The sequence below is a fragment of the Schistocerca gregaria genome, chromosome 1, assembly GCF_023897955.1.
Source record: "Schistocerca gregaria isolate iqSchGreg1 chromosome 1, iqSchGreg1.2, whole genome shotgun sequence".
NCBI lineage: Eukaryota > Metazoa > Arthropoda > Insecta > Orthoptera > Acrididae > Schistocerca > Schistocerca gregaria.
In genome coordinates, this window is record NC_064920.1 from 1108896700 (window position 1) to 1108918480 (window position 21781).

Here is a 21781-nt window from a genome sequence, read left to right on the forward strand (position 1 = left end):
TTACTGGAATAAGTTTAGACAGTAGGCACACCAGATATTTTCATGGGGCAAACATACAAAATTGTTCAGAATAATTGAAGAAATAACTGGGCTTAGTCAAGAAAAACTTTCTCTCTTCACAATTACATAGAAAACCCCTCTATTTCTTGCAAATACTATGTGATAATTTCTTGTTGATGTACCACCAAGACAGCATCTATGCTAAACTAATAAATGGTTTTGTACAGAAACTTTGGTGTGTGGGGTTCTCATGTTATATGTATTGTTTTTCATGTGACAATGTCAACTATGAATATGTGTTATATCACAACTAATACTGTCAACTGACACAAAAGTATAGTCGACAAAATGTTGTTTATTTATAAATACACTTTTTTACAAAAATATAAATTTACACAGAAGCCTATCAAGTCACATTCTACGTCCCCACATACTTCACTTCATCAAATGCCTTCCTGGCTTTCTTCAGTTCTTCATTCATTGTAAGTAAATCCTTCACACGTGCATATTTCCTAGCATCTTTTCGCACAAGGAAAACAATATCCTCAACCTGAACCCTTCCTGTCCTTCCAATTTCCATAGCTTTGTGTGTCTGAAAAACGAAATAACAAAAAAAATCAGCAAAATATAGCAATCACACCATTAATAACAGCTGGAGAAAATGTTAGTATACACACCATGGGAAAAAAGAAATGTACAACAAATTTGGTATGCAAATTGCTTTATTGTGTGAATACGAAAATGTAGAAGATTTAAAAAACATCAGAATAATTGCCTGCATTTGATAATAATTGTCACATCTTCTTCAGTGATTGATGTGTAATAAAATGTCTTAATGACCTGTGTGTGTGTGTGTGTGTGTGTGTGTGTGTGTGTGTGTGTGTGTTCATGGGAAGTTACTCCTACTATCACTCAATTGGGCCCTGGGATGTATTACAATACTTGCGATCCAAACTGTAATGACTGCTCACTTACATTCGAAAATATTCATTTCATTTGTGATGAACAATCACTGTGAAAGTTGAAAACAGCAATTGTAGGCAGCCTGCACAGTGAGAACTGGGAGTATAAAGCTCTATGGTACCAGGTGTGAAGTTTAAGGAGTTGCCAGAAGTTTTTCTGAGACCTGGATGTTGGAACCATTATGACACACACACACACACACACACACACACACACACACACACACACACACACAATTTTACCAGAGATGTCAGAGATTTGCTCCACATACTCTCATTGGTCAAGGGCATACCATCCACAGTTTACCAAAGATTACTGTCAGAGTTGCCAACTTTGGAGGATCAAAGAGGCTATACTTCAACAACAGATATGTCAGAACCATTTGAGGCACCCAAGGAAGGATGGTGTTGTTATGTGGGTGTAAGAATTTTCTGGAATATATGTATGACAAGGGACTATTATAATGCACAGGTTATGTACCAAGGGGTTAGTGGACAATCTTGGCATACTATATAAGGAAAAACAAAATGTTGCTAAATTTGGTTATAAACTTTTATTGCAATATACCTTTTCCTCAAGGTACTTTATGCAAAATGAGGTATACTTGACTCAACATCCATACAACGCTCCTGGAGTGCTTTATGAGTTAGCTGGAAATTTAAGTTTTATCCACAGGAAACAGATGTATCAGGGCAGACACTTTATCGAAGAGAAAGTTGAAACGAACATTGTCACCAGGAAATGTAATTCTATAAGATCAATTACCTATGCCTGAGGTTCATGTATGATTTCCCCATTACATACAAAGATGGGTTGTTATTCCAATATCAGAGAGCCTCAGCAGTACTGATGATTTAAGAAGGGAAAAATGGGCTGAAGGCATGAACTGACATTTGTGTTAGGGGGGGGGGGGGGGGTAGTCCATGTAACAGTGTGAGCCACAATGCAATGGTGGTGTAGTGATTAGTACATCTAGTAAGCAGGAGACCAGGGTTCAAGTCCTGGATTTAGCACAAATTTTTATCCCTTACTTCAGCTTCTATCCTTATCAAAAATAAAGCTGAGACTCATATGTTTCCAACAAAATGCAATTCTATCACATCAATATAATAGCAGTTGTCAGCTTCCAGGATGGGAAAAAAACGGCATAACTGCAGAAAGACACAAAATGACGTTGGATGGCTGTAACTACTGAGTAGCTGAAGGGAACTCAGATGATGAGGGTGGCAGTCCTACTGGGAGAACTTCAGCAAGCAATAAGATGATGACACAGCCCACTGTATTTAGGCAGATATGAAGTTGAAACTAATTAATGACACAAGGGCCATCAGGACATGGGTGACGTGAATGCAGCCACTCCCACTCCTGACATCAGAGTGGAGTTCATACCCCGTCTGGCCATCCTGACTTGGATATTCTGTGTTTTCCTGCTACAGTGAATGCCAGGATGAACCACTGACAAGGCCATGGGGGACTTCTTGCCCTACCATTCAACGAAGTTCTTTTGAAGTGTTTTGTGGTAATTTTCAGAACTATATACAAAATTAATCTCACAACAACAATGTCCTGCTTTAGATATAGGCTGGCAACAAGCATGTCTGGTAACGACGCTCATCACCAAAACTCTGTAGAAGACAGATCAGGAGAAGAAGAAAAACTGGCAATGGCAGTCATCCTGCAGAGGTTGCATTGAATATTTGACACAGAAATGCCCCATGCAGTACTGTTAACCTACAAAATAATCATTACTCATGCTGCACATCGATATGATAAGAGGACAAGGCAGGGTTGAAGGAGCCTTGAAAAGTCTTTGTGGAACCTCGCCCAATAGGACTCGACAGAAAGCCTCAGTGCTTTAAATACCAGCAACAGAGGCATGCAGCCAAATACTGCCACAATAAGATGTGTCAAGTATGCTGGCAATCATGACAAATGTTGTTGCACAATAAGGGTGGATCACCAACCAATATCTGGTCACTGTGGTGTAACACATGTTGGCAGCTGGAAATGAGTGAGACGGGGTAGCTGCAAGCCCTTCTCATACCATAGTTGCACTAGTGGGAAGATGGAGGGCAAGAAGGTATTTGACCAGGTGAATATAGCTTGTGATAGAGGTGCAAAGAATAAATTAAGATATGGCAAGCTTTACAGCTAGCACCTGTGAGCAGAGTAGCAGTATCACTAGCAGTGTGCCATTGAGAAAAAGTAATTGCAGTGACAGAATGCGGCAACAGAACTATGAACAACAACAGGTTGGGTGACAGAACTGAAAGGTGAAGTTGCAGTGCTTATCACTCTGGGTTTGTTTAATATCACCCAACACCTATCTGCTGCACTCCTAGAGGCAATGATGACCACACTTAGAGCAGTAACATAAGGTGGTAGTTTTCACAAGAGTTTCCATAGGTTCTCTCTGACTTTAAGGTGAATATCAGTGTTACCCCTGTAATCCCATCCAAATAATTCCCCACTGGGAGATATAAGTACCCCTCCCTCCTCCAATTTCGCCAACAGTTCCTCTTCCCTAATAAGCAGAAGATATGAACAAATCTAAGGACATATGTCGGGCAAAACTGTGAAAAAAAAATCAGTTTCTTTATTGAGTAATTTATTAGATTGATTTGTTAAGACTAACATTCCAAAGTTTTATAATCAAATTCCGGCTAGAAATAAGTTTTAAAAAAGTTTGTTTGTGCGTCTGCACCTGCCACACCACCTCTTTCTATGCTGTGAACCATGCCTTTTCTATGCTACTTTTTTGTGGGATAATTTTTTTGTTCACACAATCGAAACAAACTGCAGATAAGTCTAGAAGGCTGTGAAAAGATTCTTTTTGCTTATTCCTTTATTTACATGATGATTGTTTTAATAGTACATGCTACAAACTTATTCCAATTTTATTGCTTCATTAGTTTGCAAGAAATGGTACATTATAGAAACAACGTTAAATAAAAATTCAAATCTTTACACAATGTATGTTGATGCGCATTTCCCAACAAACACTGCACAGAATTGAAGCTTTATGTTGTATAAAGTAGTCTCAAGTTTTACTGTGTTAACTGTAATATTTTTGGACTTATATATGTTTAACTACAAGAACACATTTTGCGCTATGTATATCCTTAAGGAATAAGGAATCAGCTGGTACAGGCCTGGGTAATTAGAAGGGATGTTTCAGTTTCATAATGCTGTTCTTGGCAAGGTAACTTTAACTGTCAAACATCTATATGCAAGCACACTGCCCGTTTTTATTCTTTTCCTGGGTGCTCTCTGATAGCATGATGGGAGTATGTCCATATCAAGTTCCTTAATTATAATCTATCCCTCTTAAGACACGCCCAGACCTGGGGGGAGGGAGGGTGAAGCGGGGCATTTGCCCTGGGTGGCAATTTCAGGAGGTGCCAAATTCGTATTCTTGAAGAAAAAAAGATTGTTTCACAAAGAGCATAGTATCCAGTGCACGTCGGTCTATCAATTGAAAACATTCGAAGTTGATTCCTCAATTAATCATAAGTTGATTTTTGAATGCGTGCATATTGTATGTGATGTCTCTGCTAGGGAAATCCTGTCGCATCTAGAAATAAAAAAATTGTCCCACAGACAAAAGGGGACGGGGCTATATTAGCTGAGCCGAATAAATCAAGCAGGTGAATGCCAACCACTGTTCGTTTATGTGGTTGACTGGGTGAGCGAATGTTTATCAATGTTATAATTATTAGTGAAATCCATAGATTCAGACTACTAGAGTGGAAATAAGTGACTGACAGGAATAAGAGGTAAGAAAGATTACATGTTATCTTCTCGGGGTATCCAAGAAAATGAAATTTTGCTACCAATTTTTGCCAGTATGCTACACTGCTAAGGAGCAGTTGTACAGCCCCCGGTTAGCAATCTATTCTCGGAATAGCATGGAGAACGCGTTGTACAAACACATAATAATGCATAAATGAAGAGTAACCTTGGGTAACTGAACCAGTGACTCTCGCAGGGTTAGTGAAGTTAATTGGAGAATAAGTTTGGCAATGGCAGGAATAGCACAGAATTAGTGATGGCAAGATGGTTTGAAACAGGAAGGAGAAGAAACAGGGACATCTTATAAATTATGTGGAAGAATACGACGATTCTGAATTTACATAAAAATTTTGTACTACTACTACTTTTCGATCTCATGCTTGAGAAACTGTTGCATATAAATGAAATGTGAAGCTATTTCCTAACATAAAACTTTTTGCTTGTAGTAGACCTAATAGGCACTTGTAATAGGTACTCTGGGAATTACACTGTCATGTTTTTTATGTAAATGAGGTAGATAAAAATGACCATTTGTGCTAAAATAGTCACACTTATTTGGCATGTGTTACAACTGCTGTAATATTAGAAACAACTATTTCATTTTATATAGCAGACAGTGGCAAAATAGATGAAATCAAATCGAGAAACCACACCTGTCTTGCGTACTATACATATTAACAGCTTTTACAGTATTACACTTTGTTAAGGAAGCAAATTCTCTTGCAAGAAGGAAAGCGCACAGCGTAAAGCTGTAGCAAGATTAGAGAGAAAAAAATTCTGGGACCTAAGGATTGAAGAAGAAGAAGAGTTCTTATTGTCCTAGCCACAAATAATCTCACACAGTATTAATTATGATTGCCCTCTCTTTTTTGGGGGGGAGGGGGGGGGGGCTGGATGGATATTAAACCGGCTGACTGGGAGCAGGAGAGGCACCAAAGGACATTTTAATTTCCACTGTCCTGAATATAGGTTTGATAGGTTCCTTTGCTAAATATACAAGTTTGAATTTGACAGCACGAAATACAGTGACAGAAGAATGCCATGTGAAGAGGCGTGGTAGTGCACTTTGGCGCAGTTAAGACCAAATTACGTATTACATTTCCTTGAACACACATGTTTTATATATCCAACTATTCAGAAAGATGTGCACTACAAAATGAACACATGTTTGAAAAATCAATTTTTTTATGTTCTAACTCAAGCTCTCGATGGGGAGGGGCGCAAGGAGGGGAGGCACTATCAAGGTTTTGCTGCAGTTCAGAAATATCGAAGATTCGGGACTGCTCTTAGAGAAAGTGAATAATGAGTGACGTCTGAAATTACACATAACTTTCCCCCTACTTTCCTAAATGTGAAATTTTTACTTCCCTGGAGAAGTTCTTCCTTTCCAACCAACTGACTGACAGACAAACAGTTCGTGGCTAATAGAGGCAATGTTATGTTTCACTGCCAGCAAAGATGACTTATTTTATTCATTTACTTATTTGTCCTTTGACCATTTGACACAACAGACTACAGATACATTACAAAATAAATAATATATATATGAGGGAAACATTCCATGTGGGAAAAATATATCTGAAAACAAAGATGATGTGACTTACCAAACAAAAGTGCTGGCAGGTCAATAGACACACAAACAAACACAAATAGACATACAAAATTCAAGCTTTCACAACCAACGGTTGATTCTTCAGGAAAGAGGGAAGGAGATGGAAAGACAAAAGGATGTGGGTTTTAAGGGAGAGGGTAAGGAGTCATTCCAACGCCGGGAGCGGAAAGGCTTACCTTAAGGGGAAAATAGGACAGGTGAACACTCGCGTGCGCACACACACACATCCATCCGCACATACACAGACACCATCCTTTCATCTTTCCTTCTCCTTCCCTCTTTCCTGATGAAGCAACTGCCGGTTGCGAAAGCTCGAAACTTTGTGTGTGTGTTAGTGTGTTTTTTTTATTGTGCCTATCTACTGGCGCTTTCCCGCTTGGTAAGTCTTGGAATCTTTGTTTTTAATATATTTTTCCCATGTGGAATGTCTGCTTGTGTCTGTATATGTATGTATGTATGTATGGATGGATGGATGTATGGATGTGTGTGTGTGTGTGTGTGTGTGTGTGTGTGTGTGTGTGTGTGTATGTGCCTATCCTTTTTTCCCTCTAAGGTAAGTCTTTCCGCTCCAGGGATTGGAATGACTCCTTACCCTCTTCCTTAAAACCCACATCCTTTCGTCTTTCCCTCTCCTTCCCTCTTTCCTGAAGAAGCAACCGTTGGTTGCGAAAGCTAGAAATTTTGTGTGTGTGTTATTTTATTGTGCCTGTCTGCCGGCGCTTTCCCGCTTGGTAAGTCTTGGAATCTTTGTTTTTAATATATATATTTTTTCCCATGTGGAAGTTTATATATATAATAGAAAGAAACTTCCACATGGGAAAAATATATTAAAAACAAAGATTCCAAGACTTACCAAGCGGGAAAGCGCTGGCAGACAGGCACAATGAACAAAACACACACACAGAATTACTAGCTTTCGCAACCGATGGTTGCTTCTTCAGGAAGGAGAGGGAAAGACGAAAGGATGTGGGTTTTAAGGGAGAGGGTAAGGAGTCATTCCAATCCTGGGAGCGGAAAGACTTCCCTTAGGGGAAAAAAAGACAGGTGTACACTCGCACGCACAGACACACACACACACACACACACACACACACACACACACACACACACACACACACACACACACGTATCCATCCGCACATACACAGACACAAGCAGACATATTTAAAGGCAAAGAGTAAGGGCAGAATGTATGAACTCCGTTCTTAGTGAATGCGAGTCTAGTGCGTTAACACTGTCTTAACCAGGTCACTCAGTATACAATAGGGAAAGCAAACAATGGTACTCAGGAAGCTGTCGCCAACATCTGTCAGTGGAGCGGGGTTATTTATAACTGGCAGTGGCACTCAAAAGGGACAGCATTTGTGAACAAGCCCTATGAATTCATCTTACTATCATGCAGAATGCTATGAACCTTCCTATGTGATAAGCTCAGTTGTGATGTAATGTTGTCTTCCTGCCAGGATAACTTGATTAATATGTTCAAAGTTTCATCAGTGGTCAATAATGGTCAGTTTATTACTGCAGGAGTCATCAATATTTATATTTTGTAGCTCCATAACAAATCTGTTATTTTTATTGCTTTATTTCAGCACATTTCTGGCAACATGAGCACAATCACAGATGATTTCTAAAGCAATGAGCAGAATCAGGTTTGAAATCTAATGTGCACAAACATTGTCACAACAACAGTGCACTGTTATCTGTTGTCCAACTGATGGCAACTGGACATTGTTCTCTGACAAATACATGTCTTTTGTCCAACTGTAAATAGTTTCAACTTGTCCCTTTTCCAATCTTGTTGACATATTGTATACACTTCAAATAATAAACAAACCACTTCTGGACACTACTGTTGCAACAAAGCACAAAATTCACACATGAAAACAAATACGATAACTATTAACTGAAAACAATAAAAATAACACAGAAACTTACCATTTCTGTAATGAATTCAATTACGAGATCCTCTAGAAGATCAACACTTTCTGTATATGGATTCTGATCATCACCAAAGCCGTACATCATGCAACGAAGTTCTTTTGAAAATAAGCGCTTTCTTCCAGAAAGGGTCTGTCCAAGTGGTAAATCAGACTCCTCTTCCTCAAACTGGAAATAAATTTTTGTGATCATTATAAATCAATGCTAGTGTTAGACTTCAAGAATAATCAATTTCATTTCTCAAAATGTTTGTTACAGAGTAAGAGTGTGCACTGGGATGTTTTATGTGCATATTCTATGCCATAATAAATGTAATGTAGGTAACTGATGAATGGTGTGTGGCGGGGGAGGAATAGGTGTAAGTTTTACAGAGTTTTGAATGAGCTACTGAACTGCAGATAATTAGTTGCCTTTCTTCATTCCTTTTTTTTATTGTTTCCATTAAGGAATTTTCAACCTTATAAGGTATCTTCCTGTGCCTCCACACTGGAAAAGGCCATGAGACAGAAGAAGATATCACTTGGATTGCATTACTGTGAGACAGAGATTCTGAACTCAAATACTGGGGTTTGAGGTGTACCCAGATGTGGTCTCAGCAATACTGAGGAACAATGATGTGAGTCTGAAGTCCTTTGAGTCTGTAGCTTCTCTGATCATTACTATGGCATCAGGTACAAGACCCATACTGAAAGAAATGGGCACAAATTTTTAAAATTTTTAGTCAAAACAAGTATGTCATTCTACTTATATATTTTCTGTCACTTTTCAACAAAATCTCCATTTCTTTGCACATATTGGCAAGTTTGAAATTACCCTTACAATAGAACACTATTCCAGCTTCCTGAATACACTAACACACTGTGTTACAAACATCTTCCATCATCTCATAGCATTGGCCTCACGTTTGTTCCTTAACAAAACCAAAAAGATGGCAGTCATAGGATGCCAAATTGGGACAGTAGAGAGGATGTGGAAGAGTTTCTGATCTTCTCCACAGTAACATGAGAAGTGGGATGACATGCGTTATCTGACTGGAATATGAATTTCTTTCTGGGGTATTTATCATGTAATGCACTGTAGAGTGGGCAGCATTTATGGTTAAATCACTCAGAATCTTTCCTTTTTGCATTCCATGGAGGTAGGCCAGGGCAACCACCATGAAGATTATTTTTTTGCCTGTCTCTTAACAATTCTGGCACACATACACTTCTCCGTAGAAATGTTGAAGTCTGATGTTAATTGCAGCACATTTTTCCTCTTTAACAAGGAATTCCATGACACCATACTGTCAAAACAAAACACTGTTGTTGGATATTTTGGAAAGACTGCCTGTGGTCATGTTGGTTGGTTTAAAAGAGGGGAGGAAGACGGAAACAATGCCACAAGGGTTAAAATAAGACAATGAGACTTACAACACAAAACAGAATGAAAGGAAAAACCACAACAACGACTGAAGGGCAACAAACATTTAAATGGACAAAAGCGGACAAGAAAACCACAAAGACACAAGGAACAGGTAGAAGAGGTTAAAACAAGAAATGAGGTTACCATGGCTTGCTGACCAAGGGGATAAAAAGGAAAAGCCAGCCACTCTGCAACACATTAAAAACTCCATCCTGAAAGCAATAAGGTGGAGGGCACACAGGGAAAAAAGGACATCTGCTAAAACTTAGAGCAACTGAAAAAAACTCACCCTCACGAATAAAAAGTAAAACTAACGCTGCTGTTGGCGCATTGTCACCCAACACCGAAGGTAGGTGCTGAGAAAATTAACAGTCCACCATAGAGTGGCTAAAAGTGAGCAGTCCAGCAAGAGATGGACAACTGTCATTTGAGAGCCACAGCAACACTATCAGCCACATATTGCGAACGTGGAGCCGGCAGAGAACCACAGAGTCCCCGCGAGAGGAACGCAAAGAGCTCTTCCACACATTCGTACTTTCCTTAATGGCATGCAGCTTGTTGTGCATACTGCAGTTATGCCATTCCATCTCCCAAAGCCGCAAAACCTAGCAGCATAATACTGAACGAAGGTCAGTTTCTAAGAAGCCTATCTCCATACGCGGTTTTTGCATAGCCTGTTTGGCCAGCCTGTCAGCAGATTCATTGCCTGGGATTCTGACATGACCTGGGGCCCAGACAAACACCACTGAACGACAGGACCATTCCAGTTCATAGATGGACTCCTGGATGATCACTACCAAAGTATTACGAGGGTAGCACTGGTCGATAGCTTGTAGGCTGCTCCAGGAGTCAGTACACAGGAGAAATGACTCACCTGGGCATGAGCGGATGTGCTCGAGAGCACGACATATGGCCGCCAGCCCTGCAGTGAAAACACTGCAGCCATCTTGCAAGGAGTGTTGTTATTTATGCCTTGTTTAAGGCTCATCTGGACAGGCGTCAGTGTGCCTGATGCTGGGGCAGTGACAGGAAGATGGGGAAGTGGTCACTACCACACAAGTCATCATGTGCTCTAATGTGGATAGATGGAGAAGTCCTGGGCTTCAAATGGATAAATCAATGCCCGAGTAACTACCACAAGCCACACTGAAATGTGTGGCGGCCCTACTATTTAAGAGGTAGAGGTCGAACTGAGACAGTACAGTCTGTCATCTCTGCCTCGGCCAGTATGCACGGCGGCACCCCACAAGGGGTTATAGGCATTAAAATCTCCCAAAGGAGGAAAGGTTCAGAGAGTTGATCAATCAGTGCAGTTAATACATTCACTGGAGGATGACATCATTGTGAGACTGTGAAGGCGTGGAGCATTCAATGGGGCAGTTTACACCTTAGAGTCACCTGCTGCCACTGACTTTTTGCCTGGGCAATCTATATCCATTTTGGCTGATGGTCCAGCAAGATCTAGGTCCTCAGCAGAAGCCAGAATCTCTACCTCATCCGCAGACCCACAGCTTGGAGGTAGCAGTGGTATGAGTGCCACCACAATTCCCTTGGTTTTGGGGACCTTCTTTTTGGATTTATCTCACTGATCCTTGGGTTTCCCCAGCCAATTCAGCCTCTGGGACTGAGGATGAGTGTGAAGCCCTGCGACCAGCTGCTTTTGGGCTCTTCAGCTACTGGCAGGTGTCATCTTTCCCACTAGCAGAAACATCAGAAGGGAGTGACCCAAGAGACCCCTTTATAGCGAGAGCAGCCAAAGAAGTTGTATGCTTCTCTGGCTTAGAAGTGGGGACGGACATCCCCGATGTTGGAGGGACGGGAGGGGGAGAGGGGAGTGTTGATCCTGAAATAGTTGGTGCAAGAGCAACAGGGAGCGAAGTGCCCTGGCTCTGAGAGGTGACTGGGGTTGCCGAAGCTGATGGTGCAAGAACTTTTGTAGCAGTGGCATAAGACGATGTCATGTGTACGCAATGTAGACGTTCAAATTTCCTCTTAGCCTCAGTGTAGGTCAATCAGTCCAGGGTCTTGTACTCCATTATTTTCCTTTCATTCTGGAGAATCCTACAGTCTGGCGAGCAAGGGGAATGGTTCTATCTACAGTTGACACAGATAGGAGGTGGGACACATGGAGTTTTGGGATGTGATGGGCGCCCGCAATCTTGACATGTGACACTGGAAGTACAGTGAGGAAAGATATGACCAAACTTCCAACTTTTAATGCACCGCATTGGGGGAGGGATATAAGGTTTTACATCACAGCGGTAGACCATCACCTTGCCTTTCTCGGGTAATGTATCACCCTCGAATGCCAAGATGAATGCACCAGTGGCAACCTGATTTTCCCATGGACCCCGGTGGATACAACGAACAAAATGTAGGCCTCACCATTCTAAATTGGCATGCAGCTCATCGTCTGACTGCAAAAGTAGGTCCCTGTAAAATATGATAGCCTGGACCATATTTAAGCTCTTATGGGGTGTAATGGTTGCAGAAACATCCTCCAGTTTGTTCACAAGCGAGTAACACCTGTGACTGGGCAGAGGATGCTGTTTTGATCAGGACTAACCCAGATCTTATTTTGGACAAGCCCTTCCCCTCGCCAAACTTGTCCTCCAAATGCTCAACAAGGCTTCATCATCATTAAATATTCCCCATCATCTCTCGAACACAAAAACTACTGGGGCAAATAAGAGCCACTGCCATCATTAGCCTGACGTTCCTCCCATGGTGTGGCCAGGGAAGGGCATGATTTGGAGTCATCTTCTGTGCATTCAATTGAGCCCGTGAACACTTAGAGACTCCTGGTGTTTGACCACCAGCAAGAGATGATGTACTACACTTCATTGGGTGTCATCCATCTTGATGCCACCCACTCCGACCAGGGGCCCTTACATGGGTGCCACCCAGCTGCAGCAAAGGCCACCTGCCAGGATGGCCATTGCTGGGAGTCCTGATGCCCCAGGGGGATGGGCATCTACCCTTTGGCATATGTGGGGTGTTACCGGCGCAGGCATCAGCAGAGCGGTCCCTGTGTAGTCAGGTGGCACAACCAACAGGGTATGTGGCGGCCCCACCACAACGGACTGGCTACCGTGCTGGCTATCAGGTGCAACAAAGCAAACAAGTCCATTATCATTATCGGCGTAGTAAATGATACTGCATAGTTGATGGAACCATAGGCACCTAGGAGGGTGACATTGTCTAACAGTTGGAGAATGAGCAGAAGTGCAGATCCATGTCGACAAAGGATGTGATCGGTCTTAGCACATGATGGACACAATGCACCATGTAAGGCGCCCTTCCACAATTGGCTCGCTCTTCAGGAAAATTTTGAAAAATGGAGGTCAAACCCTACAGGGGACCATCACAAAGGCTGAATTATGTGAGACTCCTTCTAGTCCCCTCTTACGACAGGCAGGAATACCTCGGGCCTATTCTAAGCTCCGGACCCACAAGGGGGAGGAAGAAAGATTTAGGGAGTCGATCAATCAGTGCAGCTAACACATTCAGGGGTATTGCACCACGTGGAAGAAAATATACACTGCAGACAGTTATTTCCTGCGTTGTAATTATCCTGACAACTACAGCTTCAAGATGGGTTTGAAGAGGCAGAGGTTAACTACATACTGAGTTCACGGCATAGGCGCAAACTCCACCTGACACACTATTGTGGCTGCTATGGTTCCTGTAATATCCCTTACAGCCACAGAGGGCAGGGGTCCACATTGCCGGGAACCAGGTTTCCTGGAGGGCAATGCAGAAAGGAGGTGTGAAGCTTAACAGTTGTCGTAGCTCATCGAGATGGGGGATAAAACTGCCCCAATTTCACTGGAAAATTACGTGATCAGGAGACTGGAAAGGCATGAAACACTCAATTCAGGCAGTCTATGCCTCAGGGTCACCTGCTCCCACCAGGTGAGTACCTGTATGATCGACATCCATTGTGTCTGAGGGCCCAGCAAACTTTAGGTCCTCAGTGGACGTCAGAATCTCCACCTCATCCTCAGACACATAGCTTGTAGGGAGTGGTGGTATGGGTGTCACCGCAGTGCCTTGGTTCTAGGGGGTCTTTTTCTTTTTATGTTTCTCTTGCTGCTCCTTGTCATAGTGGCAGCGTTAGTCGTCGTCATGTGCCTCGGTGTAGGTCAGTGGGTCCAGGGTCTTGTATCCCAGTATTTTTCTTTCTTTCTGGAGAATCCTACAGTCTGGCGAGCAAGGCGAATGGTGCTCTCTGCAGCTGACACAGATGGGAGGCGGGGAAGAGGAAGTACTGTGATGTGAAGGGCACCCATCATCCCAACAGGTGACACTGGAAGACTAGAGGGAAGACATATGGCCGAACTTCCAGCACTTAAAGCACCGCAGCAGTAGACCATCACCTTGACCTTCTCGGATAATGTGTCAACCTCGAAGGCCAAGATGAGGCACCGGTGGTAACTTGATTATCACTTGGAACCCGGCGGAAGCGCCAGACGAAATGCACACCTCGTCACTCTAAATTGGCACGCACCTCATTGTCAGACTGCAAAATACGCAGACTGTAAAATATGATACCCTGGACCATATTTAAGGTCTTATGGGGCATGATGGAAACGGAAACACCCGCCAGCTTGTCACAGGCTTGTAGTGCCCGTGACTAGGCAGAGATTGCTGGTTTGATCAAGACTGATCCTGACTGCATTTTGGACAAGTCTTCCACCTCTCCAACATTTTCCTCTAAATACTCCACAAAAATTGGCATCATTGACAGGAAAGGTTCCCCATCAACTCTCGTACATATGAGGTACCTGGTAAAATAAGTTTCGCTGCCATCCTTAGCCTGGTGTTCCTCCCATGGTGTGGCCAGGAGGGGGGGGGGGGGGGGGGGTCGTATTGCATAACATTGAAGTTAGACTGCTTAGAGACTGGTGGTGTTTGACCACCAGCAAGTGATTATGTACTACGCTTCATGGCATGTCATCCGCCATGGTGCCACTCACTCCGACCAAGGGCCCTCCTCACAGGTGCCACCCAGCTGCAGCAAAGGCCACCTGGCAGGATGGCCATTGCCAGGAGTCCCGATGCCCCAGGGTGACGGGCATAGGCCGGGAGTTAATGGCGTAGGCATCAGCAGAGCGATCCCTGTGTGGTCAGGTGGCTACAACCAACGGGTACATGGCTACCTCATCATAACGGACTGGCTACTGCGCTGGATACCAGGGGCAAACGAGCTAAGAAGTTCATTATCGTTGACAGAGCAGAAATCGATACTGCACAGAGGATGGAGGAAAAAACACACAAGAGGGTGAATTCGCCCAACAGCTGGAGAATGAGCGGAAGTGTAGATCCACGTTGATGAAGACTGTGAGAGGCCTAAGTGCATGATGGACACTATGCACCATGTAAGGTGCCCTTTCCCAATTGGCTCGCTCTTCAGGAAAATTTTGAAAATGGGAGGTCAAACCCTACAGGGGACCATCACATAAAGGCCGAAATATGAGAGACTCCTTTTAGTCGCCTCTTATGACAGGCAGGAATACCTCGGGCCTATTCTAACCCCCCGGACCTGCAGGGTGGCACAGCAGAATGGAAAAACAAAGTGAGACTGTCTAGGGAAGTGTCCGATTCCAGATGATATTGTGTTTAGTGGTATTTGGGGAGTTTTGTAATGTCGGTTTTTTTCACTGTTTTGTATGGGGGTGGGTGTCTAAATTTGTTTATATTTAGTTTTTCCCCACCCAAAAACCCCCTATTTCCCGCACTTGTCCCGTTAGTGTCATTAGGCTTTTTGTGGACCGTGTGTGTGTTTTTCGATGTATTTTCGTCCTAATAATGTGTACGTAACGACTTTATATTCGCCATATTGGAATCGTGGTTTATGGTCGTTTCTGCCGTATTTGTGACGTCATGGATCAAAGCAGATCGAATGCTTCCGTATTTCCTAAACACCATACCATTCTCCGAACAGAACTCTGAAAAGTGTAAAGCAGTGTGGAATACATGACTATAATCAAGAAGCAAGACAGTCCACTGGATATCTTGTTTATTTATCCAAGGCAGGGACAAATTTGCCATGTATTCATAGATTGTGGGACCACACATGCAAGCACTTTCAGGTAACCTAATCCCTCATGTTCCTTGTAACAATCAGATTTTCTTTCTCACATGCCCATCACTGTATGCACCTTTATTCCTCTTACATGTGATTACTTTTTCTTCTTTATATGGCAAAAAATGAGCTTTTCTCTGACTGAAAACTCTGCTTGTGTCATTTGCTATTATGAACAATTTTTTTCCCTTCAAATGCTGCTCTATTTCTGTGCGCATTTATGATTTGTTACCCTGAGACATTTTTACAGAAATTTGTAAAGCTCTCTGTCATTCTCTCTCTTACAACTGGCTGTCAATTAATAAATGACATATACCACTTACTACCTGGTCTTCCATTAGTAAACAGGTTTTGTCTTTCAATTGTACTCATTATTTGCTGTATTCAGCTATGTTTCTTTTGTTACTAGATAGTACATTTCTGCATTCGACAAAACCCACTGGACTAGGATACCTTCCTCATTTTCAGTCAGTATAAAAGAAAGGAAGATAAACTGGGTCTCTCACTCTTTAATTTGTAATAGAATTCCACCCTCAGCACACCAATATCTTTGAGTGTAGTGGTCATTGTGGTTCTTGTCTCGACAGTTTGGTGAAAGCCCATTTATGGTGCCAGTAGCTCTCATGTTATGCACTGCATTTGGTAACTGTTCTCTGCGTTATGGAAAATGAACATGATGATGATTAGACAAACTGTTGAAACCAATCAAAAAACAGTGTACAACAAATATCAACATGAGGAGTGTATGAAATTACATGACAGCATAATGAAATATGTTGTGCAGAATGTCATACAAAACAGAATATTCTGTAAAATTGACACTGTACTATTAGGTTCCTGCATAAGCACAACATCAGAAATCAAGACATTTCGAAAATATCCCATGAAGTTTCCGAAGCGGTAATTGGGCTACGCTAAGATCAGTCCATCAACGGAGCCAGTTTACCTCCAGTCACACTTGTTGGCTTTGCCACTCAAAACCAAACTGTAGCACTTCAACCAAACCTATACATCAGACAATGCTGGAGATCAGTCTGTTACCACAGCCAGTTTTCCTCCAGTCACATTCACATGTTTTGCCAACACACAACCAAACTATAACATTGGAATACAAAACAATTTCCCAAAAAAATTCTGAGCTATGTACAATAGAAGAAATATACATGAAAACCAGTACCCAGTTTTATAATACATAACAGCCACATCAATAATTGTCAATCCCGTACTGTATTGAAAAGAAAAGTAGGTAATCAATTCACATCTTCTGCCAAAATAATTCATCATCTTCAGTAATTCTCATACTGCATATTACCACACAACTGGCTATAAAACCAACTGCCAACAACAGCATGCATTGCAAAAGCTGCCAGCACCATAAACACACTGTAACTGAAAGCTTCTGTAACTTTTGTCATTTGGTAAGGCTGGTAATTTCTCTTAAGTCTCAAATGTGGAAGAAGATTGTCTACTTGTTGACAGCCAGTTGTTCCAGTGATTGACATCATGGCATAGATGGAACCAAGATTCACACACATACATTTCCAATAGAGGAATTCACAATGCAATTAATTTTAGTGACAAGTATGTTTTGAACCCTATGTAAAAATAAAACCATGGTACAGTCATTGACAGGGGGTCAAACACTGGAAGAGCAAACACAATGATGTACTAGTGTTATATACCCATCCCTAAAATTAATAGCTAGAACTGACGTTATTTTTACCAAGTAGCTTTACTTTCAAGAACATAATAGATAGGTCCAATGTAATACTTTTAAGAAATTTAACTTTTTAGTGTTAGAAATCCTGCATTAAAGAAGAGCCTTACCTTAATGTGTGTCTTTGTGAAAATAAAGAAAATTACTCTCAAATCATCATCGATCACTTCTGAATTTATTTCTCTCCAAAACAAATGAGTGTAAAGGATCCACTAACCTATAATGTTGCCATATAATAAGACATAATATTTCCTATATTTATGACAAACAGAAAGTTTTATGCTACTTTCCTTATTACTTAACAAAACTAAGAAAGTGTCAAAGAGAGGGCTCAATAAGAATGGGAGACCATGAGAGAAGTGCTCAGATTGTAGAGGCATCAGCAAGGATTTCAGTCTGTTTCCTCTACTGTCCAGCCAGGGGTGTTAACAACAGAAATTGTCACTGAAATTCAATATTATGTGCTAGAATGATACATGAAAACTTCACTTGGAATCAGTTGAAATTTTGTGCCAAATCTCTTTTATTACATAGAAGCTACAGCCGAACTATAAAATGAAATATGTAGGGCTTAATTAAGAAAAGAACATGTAATGGGAAATGATGACTACACCAAGATATCTACACTGCCAAATAACCTTTCAGCAGCATATTATAGGTAGAATTGTCATATAATTTAGTGGATCCCTTTAGCTTTGAGAAAACTGTTGTTTATGAAAGAAAATCGTTTAATTCTTTTCATTATGATCCTTGTTTCTCCACATAACACACTAGTTTCTGCTCCAAGACATTTTCTATGTGCCATAAAACTCAAGACAGTTTCTTTGTAGCTTTGACAACCATACTTTTATTTATCATTTTCACAACACCAGGATTATTTAAAATTGTTTTGAGAGGCATTTCACTGTCTTCTGTAAATCTCGTTCAACTTTTATCGACTTTGTCATGGCGAGTAAACAGAGAACTTTTTATGAAAGGACTCCATCGCGAAAAACTTCAGAGCCAATCTTAACCATCTAATCAGAAATCTAAGCAGAAGCTGTGGGAGACTGACTTACTGTCCCTGGTGGATCAATGTGTTTCCTGTGTCACTGATCATAGTGTTAAACTACAAATGTATATTAGTGGGAATATGTTATCAAGCTTTCCCCTGTCAAAAAAATCTTTCCACATACACTCAATTGACTTGGCACCCACTTCTGATACTCTCCAAACGAATGATGTTAAAAGGCTTCTAATCTGTTTTTCCTCCAAACCCTCTAACAGGCTGTACAGTTATTTTCTACCTGCCTTCTTCTTCTTTTACCAGCACTGCAATCTTCTTCAGTCTTTTGAAAGAAAAGCACAGATTTTCTGTAGTGTAGTCTTGCAGTTTCCCCTTCTTAAGAGAGAGTTTCCACAGTCATGGTTATATTTACTGGGATTTACAATAGGACCAAACGCGACACACGAGAGACTACTTGATTGCAGAAAGAGCAATAATGAAAAATTGGTCATCTGCCTGTTATGCAACAAACAGATACCGTACTGCTATGTATTTAGAAATTCTGTTCGTCATTATGGACTTATAAGGGGCATTTGAATGTGAGCCTGAGCTCAAAAGATGTAGCAATGTAAATGAAATGTAATGAAATACAAGTAACATGAATTCACTGAATGAAAATCTGGTAAAAGAATAACATGTTATACACAAAATAGTAGTGGAGCGAAGTAACCTATTATATGTCATACACAGATCACAGAAAAGAAAAAAGTACGAACACAATGTATAAAAATTTTGATAAATCAATTAATTTACCCCTTCAAATCCTTCATCCATCCTGAAGACACAACTTTACACTCAAAACTTCAATTGTCAACAAAACGCTTCCTCTTACTAAATGCAGGAAGTTTTCTCCGCTAGATGGCACGATCTGTACTGCTACGAGAAGCAGCCTTTCTCCGCAGCGTTGGCACTACTGCAGCCCACTGGCCAGGTGCTCGTATGGCAGTCTTGGCGTAAACTTCAAAGTGTGCGGTGCGAGTGGTGCGCGCGTCAGCTGGCGGGAACAAATGAAACGGCAAAATGAACGAACCTTAAGTTTATTGTAATTACTTAGTATTCTATAAAATTCAAGCGGGAATGAAGATCAAACGAGGCAGAACGTTAAAGAAGAATAAATATGCCGTTTATTCAGCGCATTGTCGAGCCAATTTACCTGAGCCGGCAGAGTTTGCACAAGGAAGAAAGCGCGTCGGTGGTCACGGAATATGAATTGGAAGCAGTGACGAATAATACGCTCAGCAATGCGTTGCGACAGTTGGCTTCGCTAGTTGTTATAGCAAACGACATATTCGATGACCTCGCTAAACAGCTTCAAGATGTTTCCGAAAGGGCGACCAAACTACGGACAAGGATTGACCTCATCGAGGAGAAGGTGTCGGCGTTTGATCCCAAAACTGTCACAGTCCGTAAGTACAATTGGAATCACACATATTTTCTTTTCGTATGAGAATAGTTTCATGGCGTATCAGAAATGTCAGTTATGTTAACCTGTTACGTACATAAAATTCCGTGCGGAACTGTGTTTGTTTCATGAAATAAGTAAAACGATTTTGGAGATACCAAAGATAAGTTTTATTTTTTGTTACATGCCCACGAAATTCCTCATAAGCAGATCCTTTCTCTTTTCTTAGTAACGTTTATTGCCTTGTCGCAACAGGTTTTTACTAAAGCGGCAATTTTCCGCAAAAAATGTAATGTCTCTAAATTTTTCTCGTTTCCTTATGCTTTACGATCATTATCTTAGTGGACGGACTCTGCGGCATTCGTACATCAAGCACAGCGGCGATGTCCTGAGCTATGTTTTGTTTGTTTTTGTTTTTTTCTGTGCTTTATTTTTGGCATTTCTAACTTGTTTCGCACAAGTCGTGTTGCGCTGCTATTTCATTAATTCATATTGGACTACTCTATCAGTGCGTTTTCCTGAGTTCTCCACAAAATAATTTGCTCGTAAAACACCAAAGCAGATTCCTGTGTATAGTGAATCGAGGAGTTTGATAACGCGTAAAAACTGTGTATTTCTTAACTTTTACGTTACCTGCCGTCTCGTTTGATTATTGTTCCGTCGACATCTCAGAAAGGTGATAAAGTAAATTGTAATGTTTCTCAGCGTTCATTCACGGGACTGAAAACCACGGCCACTGGTGATCGGCGAACCATTGTACCATGGTCATTGTTTCGACAGTGTGTTGTCTTTGGCTAGGGATATATAATAACCTTGTTGGTTACAAAATATTCGTTGTTTGTCGAAGAAAGGACAGAAGCGTTGTTTCTGTGGCAATGGAATCTAAACCTTCACACCCCAAAGCCCAGGTAAAGAGAAAATGCTCCCATAATTTCTGCAGCCAAGAAATATTCTCTCTTAAATAAAACATGTGATAAATGGAAATAATTTTGAAATATCTTAGGCAGGTTTACATTCAGTTACACAATTCGAAAGCTTTGACTTGCGTGGCTTAATGACTTTTTAAACAGCACAGCAATTGAAAGACAGTAGCGATCAGTAGAGACTGTTCTTCGATATACGCCTAATAGCTTTCAAATCACGGCTTGGGAACGCATGTCACAGCGAAAAAGCAAGCAATCGCAGAAACCACTGTTTCATCTCTTATGCATGGTGTGGCAGAAAACTGTTGTCGAGTTCAAAGACAGTTACGATTGTTAAGAAACCTTTCAGAAGTCTGTAGCTACTGCGATGTAAGTTATGTTTCCACCCCAACAGCAAACGGTTACACCTTTCGATAGACTAAATATCAACGGTTCTTCTGCTCTTACACGTAAGTCTGACATGGGAACAGGACTTCGGCAGTTAATAGTGAATGTGACTGTATGACACATCGTTTAAAGTTTAATCCCAGTAAAGGGTTCCCTCAGCTAAGTCCTTGCCTCTATTCTAATTTAAGTTGCAAGGATACTGAAATTTAGCTGCGTGTGAAATACCGGGATTGTGTGTAGCAGATACGGAAGCTGCAACAAATGTGCGTGTACAGCTTTGATGGTTGCAGACGAACATTGTCACATAAGATGGCTTATTTTGAACATTTTGCTGTGCTTCGATGACCTCAAACTGTCTACGAGCAGTTTATGTAAACAACAAAACCGCAATATTTGATGACAATTGATATTTTACATTTCGTCCAATTGAGCCAGTCCATATAGCACAATAATGCTTGAAAACCGTTAACGCCTCGCAAAGGGGCTTGAAGATCTGGAACCACAGGG

The 21781-nt window shown here is 41.3% G+C and overlaps 2 protein-coding genes across 4 annotated transcripts in view; one reads left to right on the forward strand and one right to left on the reverse strand.

The window, feature by feature from the left end:
• Positions 1 to 335: 335 nt before the first annotated feature.
• Positions 336 to 21781, reverse strand: part of LOC126283347 (transcription initiation factor TFIID subunit 13) — a 358627-nt gene continuing 337181 nt past the window's right edge. Inside the window, exons 1-3 of one of the 3 annotated variants that reach the window (XM_049982266.1) lie at positions 19316 to 19404; positions 8306 to 8476; positions 336 to 592 (exon numbers count right to left, since the gene is read on the reverse strand). In XM_049982266.1, coding sequence (XP_049838223.1) covers positions 419 to 592; positions 8306 to 8476; positions 19316 to 19336 — 366 coding nt within the window. In that variant the 5' untranslated portion in view covers positions 19337 to 19404 and the 3' untranslated portion in view covers positions 336 to 418. Of the gene's footprint in view, positions 593 to 8305; positions 8516 to 19315; positions 19405 to 21781 lie in introns of those variants that run through there. The other 2 variants (XM_049982267.1, XM_049982264.1) reach the window with 2 other exon arrangements.
• Positions 19507 to 21781, forward strand: part of LOC126283304 (uncharacterized) — a 777804-nt gene continuing 775529 nt past the window's right edge. Inside the window, exon 1 of the mRNA XM_049982262.1 lies at positions 19507 to 19968. Within this exon, the coding sequence (XP_049838219.1) occupies positions 19680 to 19968 (289 nt within the window). The 5' untranslated portion in view covers positions 19507 to 19679. The remainder of the gene's footprint in view (positions 19969 to 21781) is intronic.